We start from the raw sequence: 12,072 nt of genomic DNA, 5'->3' as shown, positions 1-12,072 counted from the left end.
AAAACCTATAAAATTACGTAATTACCATAATTAAAACCTATGAAATTGAAGGTAATTACATCATTTCATAGGTTTTAATGAAGGCAAAATTAGAATAAAGAACATCAAAATTTCACGTGATTTCTGTCCAATTAGACGAAAATTAGTAACGGAAGGTCTTAATTGAAATTTTTTGAAACATTAAGGGGGCACATTGCCAATTTTTAAACATTGAAGTTCGAATTGAAAACCCTCTAAAACTTCATGGGTATAAAGTGAATTCAACCCTAAATTTTTCTTAAAACTTAAGTTAAAAGGAAACTCACAGAAACAATCATTTATCAAGTTTTTTTTTTTTTTTTTTTTCTTTCTCCATTTTAGTTTTTGTTAGAAACCCTCCCTAAATATCAAGAGCCAAAACATTTAGCCATTTTAGGTATGTTATTTCGTTCTCTCTCCCATGTATCTTCGTCAAATAGCCAAGCTGAGAGATGGCAAGAGCTTAGCTAACAATGCCGAGCTGTGCCTCGGCATAGACCTGCCACCAAAAACACGTGGAAGACAAATAACCGTCTGATCTTTATCTCTGTTTTTCCTTCCATTGTTTGCCAAGGCAGCGCAGCAATCTCGACTAGCCCTAATCTGTAAATTCACCTGCCCAAGTTCAAATTTTGTTGGCTTTTTTGTTTTTTGCAAGTAGACGTAGCTAAAAATGGGTGAGAACGGCAAAGATGGCAACTGCACATTGCTCCACAAAAAGTACATATTTGGTCACTTCTGGGTCTCATTATTCTCGCTAAGGTCTACCACGCCGAAAACTTGCAGACCGGGAGGAGCGTGGAGGTGATGAAGGTGGTAGGAAAAGAGAAGGTGATAAAGGTGGGCATGATGGAATAGATCAAGAGGGAGATTTTGGTGGAGATAGTGAAGCACCCGAACATCGTTGACCTCCACGAGGTTATCGTCGGTGGTGCAACTCACAAAAAGAATTAAAAAAATAATAAATAAATAAATATTGTAGAGAGTTGAATGATTGATGTTTTTAAAAAGTGTTTACTTAAAATAGGAAAAGCGAACCTCAAATTTAGCTAAAGTTTGAGAAGCTGACTAGAAACCTCTTAGCCAGCAATCCCATAGAATATATCGTCATGTATATCCTCTTCAGCACAACCTCTTAATTCCTTGGCTTCCACGCCTCCAATATCCTCCCAAAAGAATTCAGCAAATTTAGATTCTAGTTTCTACATATACTTGGGCCTCAAACCTGGGATTGGGACTGAAGAAGTTGTGGGAGAGCCATTTTACATAAGAGACATAAAAGAATAACCTAGAAGTTTAATAAGAAACGACACATAGATGTATAACCCACAACAGAAGGTACAGGAAAAAGATAAGTTGGAAATCTATCTTAAGAGTTCGGCTAAACTTCATTCTGATACACTTCTTCGTTAGCTGTAAACCCTCACCAATGGCTATGGCATCAATAGTACTAGGAGGTGGGGGGGAAGAAGAGACAGAAAGGGAGGTTTAGTAAAACAAAAAGCTGTATAGATAGGAATTTATACCACCAACATCAGGTTTAAGAAAGCTAAACCAAGAAACTGCAGTCCATCAGTTTGGGTAATTATGAAATCATTGATGAGACAGGAGAAAGAAACAGCTAAAAATGACCTATATATTATATAGACCCAAAATGAAATGCATATACATGCCACAATTAAACAAGTACTTGAGCTTTTCCTATCTCTATTAAAATGAAATATCTGCACAAGCCATAGAAGCCTGAAAACAACTGCCCATAAAGATAGTCATATATTCTCATACAGAACTAATTATCATATATATACATACACGATGCCATCTCTATACTTTACAGCAGACATCATCAGGTCAGGATGAGTCCAACAACAATGAAGTATTTCAGATAACAAAGTCCAAGGAACAACTCTCAAGCTGCCAACCATACAGAGGTCAAACCAAAATACAGTGAGAAAGGAACTATTACACGCATACAAAGAGGATTCACCTATAGTGATTTACAGAGTTCTCTACTTAAAGAGAACATAAAAGAATGAAAAACTTCACCTGAATTGATGTTCAGAATGTGGATCTGCACATGGTCTGCTCAACCAAATCATCTAGTTGACATTATTTTCATCTACCAATTGACCAGAAACCAAATTTAGTATCAACTTAAAATTATTGAAAATACAGGACCTTTAGGCTTAACTCTTGTCTTCAAAACACACACAAGGGAAGAAAAAGAGAATAAAAAAGGATTGTGAATCCTACCAACATGGTTAGATTTCGCTTGCAATTACTTTAAATAACAATTGGCATCACTTAAGCTTATATTAAAATAAAAAAAAATTAAATTCTAAAGCAACAAACAAATAAAACAAGCATTGGTCACAGAAGTGAGATTTCTTTCATCCATATGACAACAATATCCTAAAAAACCAAAAAAAAATAAAAAAAGATTCCCAACTAAGGGAAGACAATTATTACCAGAAAATCTAGCAGCAAGTCCTGCATAAAGTTGCACTCAAGAGAATAGCTCAGGAAATCCTCATTTATCCATTTCAGCTGCCAGCAGTAAACATAGAATACATCAAACAGTAACCAATATATAAAAATGCTTCCATTTAAGACATAAACATCCCATAAAACTTCATTGCTAACGTTCAACATGAATTTAATAAAAAAAAAAAAATTGATTTAAGGTAAAGGAACGGCTCAAGGTCCCAGAGGCAGCAAAAAATTTAGTGACTGATGCCCTTCTTAGCTTTAAGTGATTCGAGAGCCTTCTTCCGTAACTCAATCTCAAGCTTTGTCTGCTCAGTCTGCATGTCTTCATCATCACTTGGATGAGACTCCCTCCTTGCAGTACGTTCACCATCAGAAGCATAAGCACCATCCTGATTCTTCACTTTCAGCTTCTCTGCACGCCGTTCTTCCCTTCTCCGACGCCTTTCCTCACGCCGTCGACGTTTTTCCTCCTTCCGAAGTTTCTTTTCCTCCTTCCTTCTCTTCTTAGCCTCCTTCCTATCCTCTAATTCAGAATCATAACTATCATCTGAAGCAAGCTCTTTCCTCTCAGATCTTTTATGCTTTCTCCTTTTCTTCTCTTCAGTTCTGTGCTTATCACTTTCCTCAGAACTGGAATCGTCTGGAGCAGCCTGTTTATTATGATAAACTTTTCCAACAGAATCTTGTACAGTTTCTGAGCGACGTCTACTGTTATCCACATCATTTGAACGAGACCGGTTCTTCTCATCAGATATTTTACCATCTCCAGGGTATGCTGGATGTTGCCTATCACCTACTAAAGATTCTTTATACAATGAGGGTGACTTTTGTTGACCAGGAGATTCAGGACGAACCCCCCTCCTAGAAGATTTCTCACTGTCAGAAATGTTTCATGATGTCAGACCCTCATGCATCATAAGTATGGGTGTCTGATTAACATGAAAATATGCATTATAAAGACAAAGTATACCTTTTTGTCTCCTCTTCTTTCTTTCTCAATTCCATGTTATCAGAACGAGCCTGGGATTCAGTAGCCCGATAATCTGCTAATCTTTTAGGAGAATGTCCTTCCTTGTGATGAACCTTCACAGGTGAATCTTTCTGCTTGTTGACAGCAGATGAATGCATGGACCTTTTATGCGAAGGCTTAGATTTAGGATCCACATCCTCCTCCCTACAAAACCAGCATCACTTGGGTAATTTAACTAACAAAATCAACCCATTCCATTATAGTAAGAAACAAAATAAACAGTCAGAAACTAGTTAAATTCAAACTGAACCTGGCATATTTAGGTTCTTCCCCCTCTTCACTAATTTCTAGACTGTCATGACGAGGTTTTCGTGCAGGACTGAAGCTTCCATCACGAATCATTTGCTTCCCTGCTTGCCTCACAGGACTCTGGTATGGACTAAATGACCTTTGCAAGCACCAAAATGGTCTAAATATACAAATAAAATGGAAAATTCAAAAGATTATAACAATATAAGAGTCAGGTGAGACATATACCTCCTATCTTCACTGGGAACCCTTTTCCTTGCCGGTGGTGGAGATTTTGAGGGAGTTGGAGACTTCTCTGGTGAAGACATCGAAACTGACACTTTATTGCGGGTTTCACTCCGATTCCGTGCATCTCTCTGCGGTGATCTCAAAGAACTAGATAATCGCTGTGCCAAAGGAGACAATTTTTCCTGTGCCCTGAAACGCATATTTACACAAAATACTGAGCTGCCTCACACATTGAAACTACAAGGTATCAGTATAAAATCAATTAAGGCAAACAGAAAGCAATGAAACCATTTGACATGCAATAGGAGATGCTACAAGTGGTTAGGCTTCGCAATTTCTTCCACTTGCAAAATTGAAGTGTAAATACACAACCTCTATTCAAGTTCCTTGTACCTAGCCACACAGCACCACCAACTTGCAACCAATTTTTTCCAATAACCCGACCAAAAAAAAAATTATGAAAGGATCTGTCCTAAATACCTGATCCTTTCTTTGGATGATCGGACAGGGCTCCTCGGGTGCTTTGGAGATTTCCTCCTAATTGGGGATGGAGATGTATGTTGTATGGGGGATGGAGAACTTGATCCATAGGGTGGAGACCTACGCCGGGGAGGAATTGGTGATCTCCTGCGACTAGGAATAGGTGACCTATGCCGCAGAAGTGAAGGAGAGCTGCGCCGTGGAGTTGGAGATCTCCTATACCGCCGTCGAACAGGAGACAGTGGTCCTTTTCGTAAGGGAGAGGGTGATCTACGTCGAATAGGTGAAGGTGATCTGCGCCGAATAAGTGAGGGTGATCTGCGCCGAACATGTGAGGGTGATCCACGGTGCACAAGAGGTGGGGATCTGCGTCGAAAAGGTGATGGGGATCTTCGCCGTCGCACAGGCGAAGGTGATCTACGGCGTCGGATAGGCGAAGGTGACCTACGGCGTCGAAAAGGAGAAGGTGATCTACGGCGTCGCACAGGAGAAGGTGACCTACGACGAAAAGGAGAACGCGGCCGACGCCTCACCGGAGAAGGTGATCTATAAGGTGAGCGTGACCTAGATCTTCGCCTAGAATAAGATGATCTTCGTCTAGAAGGAGATGGGGAATGCAAAGGCGAATTCCTTCGACGAGGCGTCACAGACCGTCTTCGTGGGGAGCGATACACCCTTTCTGAAGAAACAGAGCGCCCTTGAGCTCCAGGTGACCTAGATAAACTTCTTGACTGGTGTCTGCCACTAGGAAAATTACAATTGAGTCAGAAATTATACTTCAAGTACGAAAGAGAAAACTAACAATATAATCATTGAAAATAATCAAGTTATACATGCAAGCCCCCACTAAACAGGAAAACAAAAAAGTGTAGTCTAGCTATGACAAACTGAATAATGGAAGTGTATTACTGCTGCTAGTATAGTAAATATAGAAAAATACCCTGAATAACTTCTGGGATTAGATAACGACCTGCTCATTGACCTAGATGGAGAACCTCTGCACTTAGAAAACCATGATGTAAACAATTCTATCACCAAGCAACACAATTCAAATAATGATAGCATCTGATAGTGAGGACAAATACCGAGGGGATGAAGGGGAATGTCTGGCTGAATGAGGAGATCTGGAAACCCTGCAAGAGATTCATACATCAACAGTCTTCCACATCTTCATCCAATATAGCAGTTCTGAAGTTATTTTCTACCTAGCAACCATTTTAGCGACAAATCGAAGACTAATCTTCAACCGATCATAGTCAGCCATCACAAGAAGTATATTTCCCTTTCTCTTTTTTTTTTTTTTTTTAATTAAGGCTAACCATGGTAAATAGTAGGTGTCTGTATTTGCAGTTTCACAAACTCCAATATTTAATAACACCTATATCGACCTATATCATGCATGGAAAGAAGTAATAGAGCTACATCATTAACATAAGAAACTCCAATATGCACAAACAGTAACATGTTAAGTATTAAGGGAATCTGCTGAAGACAAAGCAAAATTGACTCTGACCTCTCTTCCCTAGAAGAAAAAACAAAGAAAGCAAAAGACAAGAAACACCACCAAAAGATAGTTCAGTATGAATGCTAGTGAAGAAAGTAGCATATTGAAGGAAAATAAGGAGCCAGCTGCAAACCAATAGGAGGAAAGGCAAGAGGAAAGTTAAACCAAAAAAAAAAAAATTAGGGAAAATATGTGTGTGTATGTGTGTGCATGTTTGTATGCACAACAGATATGTACTAAATACATGCTTACTCAAAACATATGAGTGCATGCGGATAAAGTGTCGAGACATATGATGTGTATATCAAGAAATGACACTGTAACCACAAACTGGAAAAGGGGAAAAAAGGAAGAATAAAAAATGCCAGATGGAAGAGCTGGTATTTAAATGTTTTCCTATTCTTTACCTGTACCTTCCTCTCACGCCATTATTCCTCTTGCCAGCTTCTTCCTCATCCTCAGGACGGTGACTCGAAGCCCTAGGCTTTGAGTTTGGCTCCAAACCAGAGTTAGTTGCCCTCGCATCAACCATGCCGTCCTACAGTAGTTTGAGGTAAAGGACATGAACCCAAATAATTGCAGAAGCTAGCTGAATGCCATGAAAAACACAAACGAAAGTTAAAACCAAACACTTAGATCTAGAAATGCAACTCCAGCATGAAAAATGTAGGCCTTACCATTTTCTTCGACCTCTCTTGCTCAAGTTCTCTTTCCTTATCTTTCTTCTTCTCAATCTCAAAGGCTATCCTATCTGCCTCCGCCTGCAACCAGCCATTGTACAACTTTGTCAAGAAAGAGACATCACATGGACAAACAACAAGCATGTCATGACTGGACAAATATTTCTACCTTCTTCTTCCTAGTTTCTTCTTCTTTGGCATCCAAAAACTGCTGAGGAACACCACTTGCATTCTTCTGTGCACTGAGAAGAAGCGTCCATAGCTCTTTCATAAACTTCGCAGTATTTTTCTCCATGAATCCAGTAAGTGAAATTTGAACCTCCTTCCCATTCACTACCTGCATCCAAACAAACAACACGTGATTCCAACACTATACTCATGCAAACTAACAAGAAGCCCTCGTATCAACAAAACCTTACTGATAAACTATTAGCTCAGTTGGTAACCGGGGTAATGGGTCTAGCTATCTCGATGTTTACATCTCCATGGCAAGTAGTATAGTGCTTATGATAAATAAACAACTTGAATCGCTTGTTGAGATGAAATTGCTAACAAAAAACAATACTAGTCTACAAGATTACCTTTTTCTCCAAAAGACTGTTAATGAAGTTAATAAGAACTTCGTCTTCGAACCCAAGAAGCTCGGTCACCCTATTAGCAATCCACGGTCTGATAACATCCATCTTCACCTTCGTCATTTCCACCTAAAACACAAATCACAGTCACCTATGCATAATCACCATGACAAAAAACGATATAACAACCACATTTAAAGCCAAAAACCCGCCAATTCCTGGCATTGTGCACTTCCTGTTGTCGCAAAATTCTAAGCATTTAACAAAAAGAGACGGATATCCAATCAAAGTAAAAGAAAACGAACCAGGTGCTCCAATTCAGGAGCAAACTTCTGCGATTTCATAAGCTTCGCTTGCTTGTTCGAAAACCGAGTGTCTTGGTCCGCCGACGTGCCCTGAACACACACACAAAACTATGATTTCGCTGTGCGTCTATACACATACATATACACATACCTAAACTACAATAATTACCAGAAGAAACAGTAATTAACACATTCAATTGCGAGGATCTGAGTAATCCACAGGCAGTTAAGTTTGGATCTAAGAGAAAGAAAGCGCAAGTTATATGCGTAAATGACTGGTTATTGCGTACAAACTTACCCGGAAGAAGCCGCCCGACATTTTCTAGGGTTTGTGAGGGACTGGAGGAAGCGTTTAGCCGAGACGGTGATGGGAAAAATCTTTGCGATGAAATAGAGAGGGGCCTCGAAGACTTTGCGCTTAGGCCATGGATTAGCGTGCGAGAGTACTTTGCTGGATTCTTCTCTACAGCTAAAAATGAATTGAGAAAGAACTTGTGTGCCCTAGTTATATGCGGCAATTACATGCATACCCGTTGTACAATTAAATTTCCTTTTTTACCCCCTGTGTCGTTTTTGTTTTCTTGTATTTATCTTTTTTTGTCTTTCTTTCTTTCTTCTGTAAGTTATTTAGTATTTTAAAAGATGAAATATGTTGTGAAATATAAAAAATAATAATTAAAAAAAAAAAAAAAAAAAAGGTCATAGATAGATGAGTAATGTTAGGTATCATCTTTTTATTCTCCTAAAATTCTCCTAAAGCTAATGTGCCTTTTAAAATCACCATTAAATTTTAGATAAATCATACTTGAATTTTGATCCAATGGTGATTTTGAAAGTCACATCAACTTTAGGAGAATAAAAAGATGGTACCTAACATTACTCTAGATCGATTGCAATATATGAAACTAGTTCTCTATATTATTTATCTCCTTTGTTGTGCGTATCTAATATTGGTCAAAAATAGAATCACAATAGGATGATAGGAATATGAAAGGGTTATTGCATGAATCAAGAGGTTACATGTACAAATCTCAAGAGATGGAAATTAAATGCTCATCCGCCTAATGTATGAATGCATTTATAACATTTCCCCTTTCATAATTATACATTAAAGTCTCGTTTGATTTATGAAATAAACCCTTGGAATATAACGAGTATTTTTATGAAATAGTCATTTATTTATTTGGTAAATACTTATTCCATGGAAATAACTATTCTCTTACGTCCTCAAGGGGGCTCAATCAGCTGTGAACCATGTCTAATGAAGCAGAGGTCACTAGTTCGAATCTCTCTCCCTCTTCCCTTATGTGGATATGTCCAAAAAAAAAAAAAAATTATTCTCTTATGGAAATGAATACCTATTCGTCTGAAAAATAAGATGAATAGCTATTTTTGAGAGAATAAACAATTTTTAAAAAAAATAAAATAAAAACCCCATTTTTTTAAATTTTCTTTTAAACTTAAAAATAAATAAATTAAAAAAAAAAAAAAAAAAAAAAAGAAAAAAAAAAAGAAGGAGGATGTCAAGCCACCCCAGGTTATGCTGTGGGCGACTGGAGAGTGGCCACCCACAAATTAGGAGGAACTATGGTATTGTTTGCTTTATAGATTCCCACGAAATAGCAATACTGCCACAAATAAATAGATATCTCATGCGATTACTTGTTATTTCAACTATTCATGACATAATTATTTTACGTATCAAATGTATATGCATATAACTCACATGAAATACATTTTAGAATGATGCAAACTATAATTGTGAAAATGATCAATGGGATGATGAAAATATGAAATATATGAGTTTTGTAAATGCATGCGTGTAAAAAGATAATGAATAATTGCATCGTATGACATGATACACTGTGTAACGAGATAACGGCCACAGCTACTATTATACGGGTTGGCCCAATCATTAAAGATATTTACTATATATTATTGTTTGACCTTTGATTCAATGGTTTTTTGTGATCGATGCACCATTTAAAAATGGGTCACCACGACAGCTTTGTTAGGAGCATAGACCATCTAAGGTCAGACTCGATCAAACTACTACTATATGATGATATGCATCAATATCTGGAGCATCGATATTATTCTACAAGTCTCTTAAGATAGTGCTAACTCTATTGAAAATAGGCTAAAGGCTCGAATAAGCCATAAGGGATTAAACTATCATGTATTATATCTATACTGCATCATCATGTTATTTCATCGTTGAACTGAACCCCACTTTATTACTATTTGTGATTTACCAACTTTTGTTGAATAACTGAGTTCAATCCATGATAACAAGTACACCACATATATTATTACTTAGTAAGTCATGGACTTTTTTTTTTTTTTTTTCTAATTTTAGTAAGTCATGGACTTACGTTTGCGTTTTTCCACCTATAAAACATGTGTTGTTTTATAGTTATTTAGCTTGATGAAACCTTTCATTACAGTGTGTCTAGTAGCAAAGCGAAAGAAAGACTCATCAAAGATGACATTCTCGTAATGTAAGTTTGTCTAGTAGGAAGACGGTGGGCCACAATGAGAAGAATTGTATCTGATGAAGATGTAGGCTGGAGATGGGGCCAACAAGCACAACCAAAAACTCGCATAAAGGTATAATTTGTGTAGAGGTTAAAATGTGTTTGAAATGGAATCATTGTTTAAGACAAGTGTGTGTAATCTGTTTATAAGGAAGTTGACTGTTTGGAAAGCCGCAACCTAATATGTGAGGGGAGCAGAGCAATGTGCCAGAAATATGAGGCCCATTTTGACAATATCGCAATGCTTTCTCTCTACAAACCTATCTTGCTTATTGGTATGGGGCACGTAATATAATGGTGAATTCCGTGAGACGCAAAAAAGGTTACACAATTTTGTATATTCACCACCTCGATTCGTTTGGATAGATTTAATCTTATTGTGAAAAAGGTGTTTGGTATAAGCTTGAACTTTTGTAAAAATTAAGAAAACATCAGATTTGCAGGAAATACAATATAACCAAGTAAATTTACTAAAATGATCAACAAAAACAACATAATATTGTGCACCATTATTTGGCAATAAGGGAAGCTCCCCAAACATCAGGAAAGATTGATTCAAGTGGAGAACTTGATTTGTTTTCGGACAGCGAAAAAAGGAAGCGAAGGACTTTTTCCTCGTTGGCAGTCTAGCATGCAGGATAACGAGTCAATTTTTTATTGGATGTGACATGAAGTTGAAATTTGGATAAAACATGCCAAACAATGCAATCAGTGGGATGAATAAGACGTGCATGCTAGTCCATAAGAGAGGCACGTTCACTAGAGAAGACACTATGTGGTGCAGTTGAGGGAGAGAACCGATGATACATTCCATTTCTACCAGGGTTGTGGTACAAAATTTTCCTGAACATGCGATTCTTTAAAAAAAAAAACAAAAAGATGGGTGAAACTTCTAAAAACATTGTTATCATAAGTAAATTTTTGAATAAAAAGTTTTTTTTTTTTTGTAATTTTTAGAACATGTCATATAAATAAAATTACGAGAGACTTTAGAGATGCCGGTACTGTTGATGGGAAGGCGGGTACCATTGCCCACTTAGATCTTGTTAGTGCCATCAAATGCCTCTGAGTGAATAATCAAATTGCTGAGATCAGAAGTGAGGTGGTGAATAAAATATCTGGCTGGATACCAATTTAGTTTCCCCGAGTGTGGCGACTGGCGAGGCAACAATGTAAGAAGTGAAATTAGGTACGTAGCTTGGTAGGATTGGTCAATATGTGGTCAAATATTGTCTAATAGTGTCATAGACTTGGCATGTGGGCCTTTAGCCCGAATGAGTACTATGCCTATTAGGAGTGGAAAGTCAAATGAGAAAGGGGGTTGGGTGGGAAACCAACGCCACAGTGGCCTAGAATTTTGGTTGGAGGAGTGGCTTAAGCCGCAGTTGTCTCCTCTGCCAGGGACTCGGATCATTTGAAATGAAGAGTAACAAGTTAATTATTTTTTTAGGGTAATTTTATCATTTTGTCATTTTTGAATTTCTTATTTTTTATTTAGACAAAAATACCATCTTAAAACAACTAAATTGATCTCTCTATTTAATGAAATGGAGAAGATCTATCTTCCTCTATCACCATGGTGGTGGAATCTGCCCATAACTAAGCATGATGCTCACAAGCCTCATCTTGTGGGCAAGGAGGTGACTAAAGAGATTGTCACTAGTGATAATTAATAAGTCAGAGCATTCCTAGCAGCTTTTTTGTTATTTTTTCTACATTTAAGGATTCAAATTACTTTTTGTTTCCCTATTTTAATATATTCCACAGTAGCTTTCCTTTATCATTTCCTATACTAATTAAATATCATTTCTTTACTTTTCTTTATTTTTTTTAAACTTCTTTATTTTTTTACTTCTTTAATGATTGAGGAGAGAGAATAATTTTTTTCTATTTTAATAATTACAAGGATCGCTACGGTGGAACCCTATATTTTGGGTTCTATTGTAGCGATCCTCATGTTTGTGGCTCATTTAGGG

General features: G+C 37.3%; 1 protein-coding gene across 5 annotated transcripts; it reads right to left on the bottom strand.

Moving 5' to 3' along the window:
* Positions 1–1,756: 1,756 nt before the first annotated feature.
* On the bottom strand, positions 1,757–8,024 carry LOC132164521 (splicing factor PWI domain-containing protein). Of its 5 annotated transcripts, XM_059575041.2 has the most exons (15): positions 7,858–8,024; positions 7,560–7,649; positions 7,261–7,383; positions 6,849–7,016; positions 6,677–6,760; positions 6,407–6,537; positions 5,581–5,628; positions 5,436–5,492; positions 4,496–5,239; positions 4,016–4,204; positions 3,789–3,926; positions 3,479–3,682; positions 2,488–3,384; positions 2,065–2,137; positions 1,757–1,932 (listed from the first exon to the last, which is right to left on the bottom strand). In XM_059575041.2, exons 1-13 carry the CDS (start codon positions 7,876–7,878, stop codon positions 2,742–2,744), a joined length of 2,640 nt encoding a protein of 879 aa, XP_059431024.2. In that variant the 5' UTR covers positions 7,879–8,024; the 3' UTR covers positions 1,757–1,932; positions 2,065–2,137; positions 2,488–2,741. The 5 variants fall into 5 exon arrangements, with proteins under 5 accessions (XP_059431024.2, XP_059431022.2, XP_059431026.2 ...); XM_059575039.2 differs by having other exon boundaries at positions 1,757–2,137; XM_059575043.2 differs by having other exon boundaries at positions 1,757–2,137; positions 2,488–3,369.
* Positions 8,025–12,072: the final 4,048 nt, after the last annotated feature.

Source organism: Corylus avellana, chromosome 8, assembly GCF_965113065.1.
Source record: "Corylus avellana chromosome 8, dhCorAvel1.hap1.2, whole genome shotgun sequence".
NCBI lineage: Eukaryota > Viridiplantae > Streptophyta > Magnoliopsida > Fagales > Betulaceae > Corylus > Corylus avellana.
This window is presented reverse-complemented; position numbering and strand designations above follow the sequence as displayed.

Bases quoted from the DNA above. Each gene is read 5' to 3' on its own strand.
- LOC132164521 (XM_059575039.2), bottom strand. From the start codon at position 7,878: ATGTCGGGCGGCTTCTTCCGG. The intron at 4,205-4,495 runs GTATTTAGGACA...TATGCGTTTCAG, and splicing joins TCATCCAAAGAAAGGATCAG to GGCACAGGAAAAATTGTCTC. The intron at 3,385-3,478 runs GTATACTTTGTC...CATTTCTGACAG, and splicing joins AAAGAAGAGGAGACAAAAAG to TGAGAAATCTTCTAGGAGGG.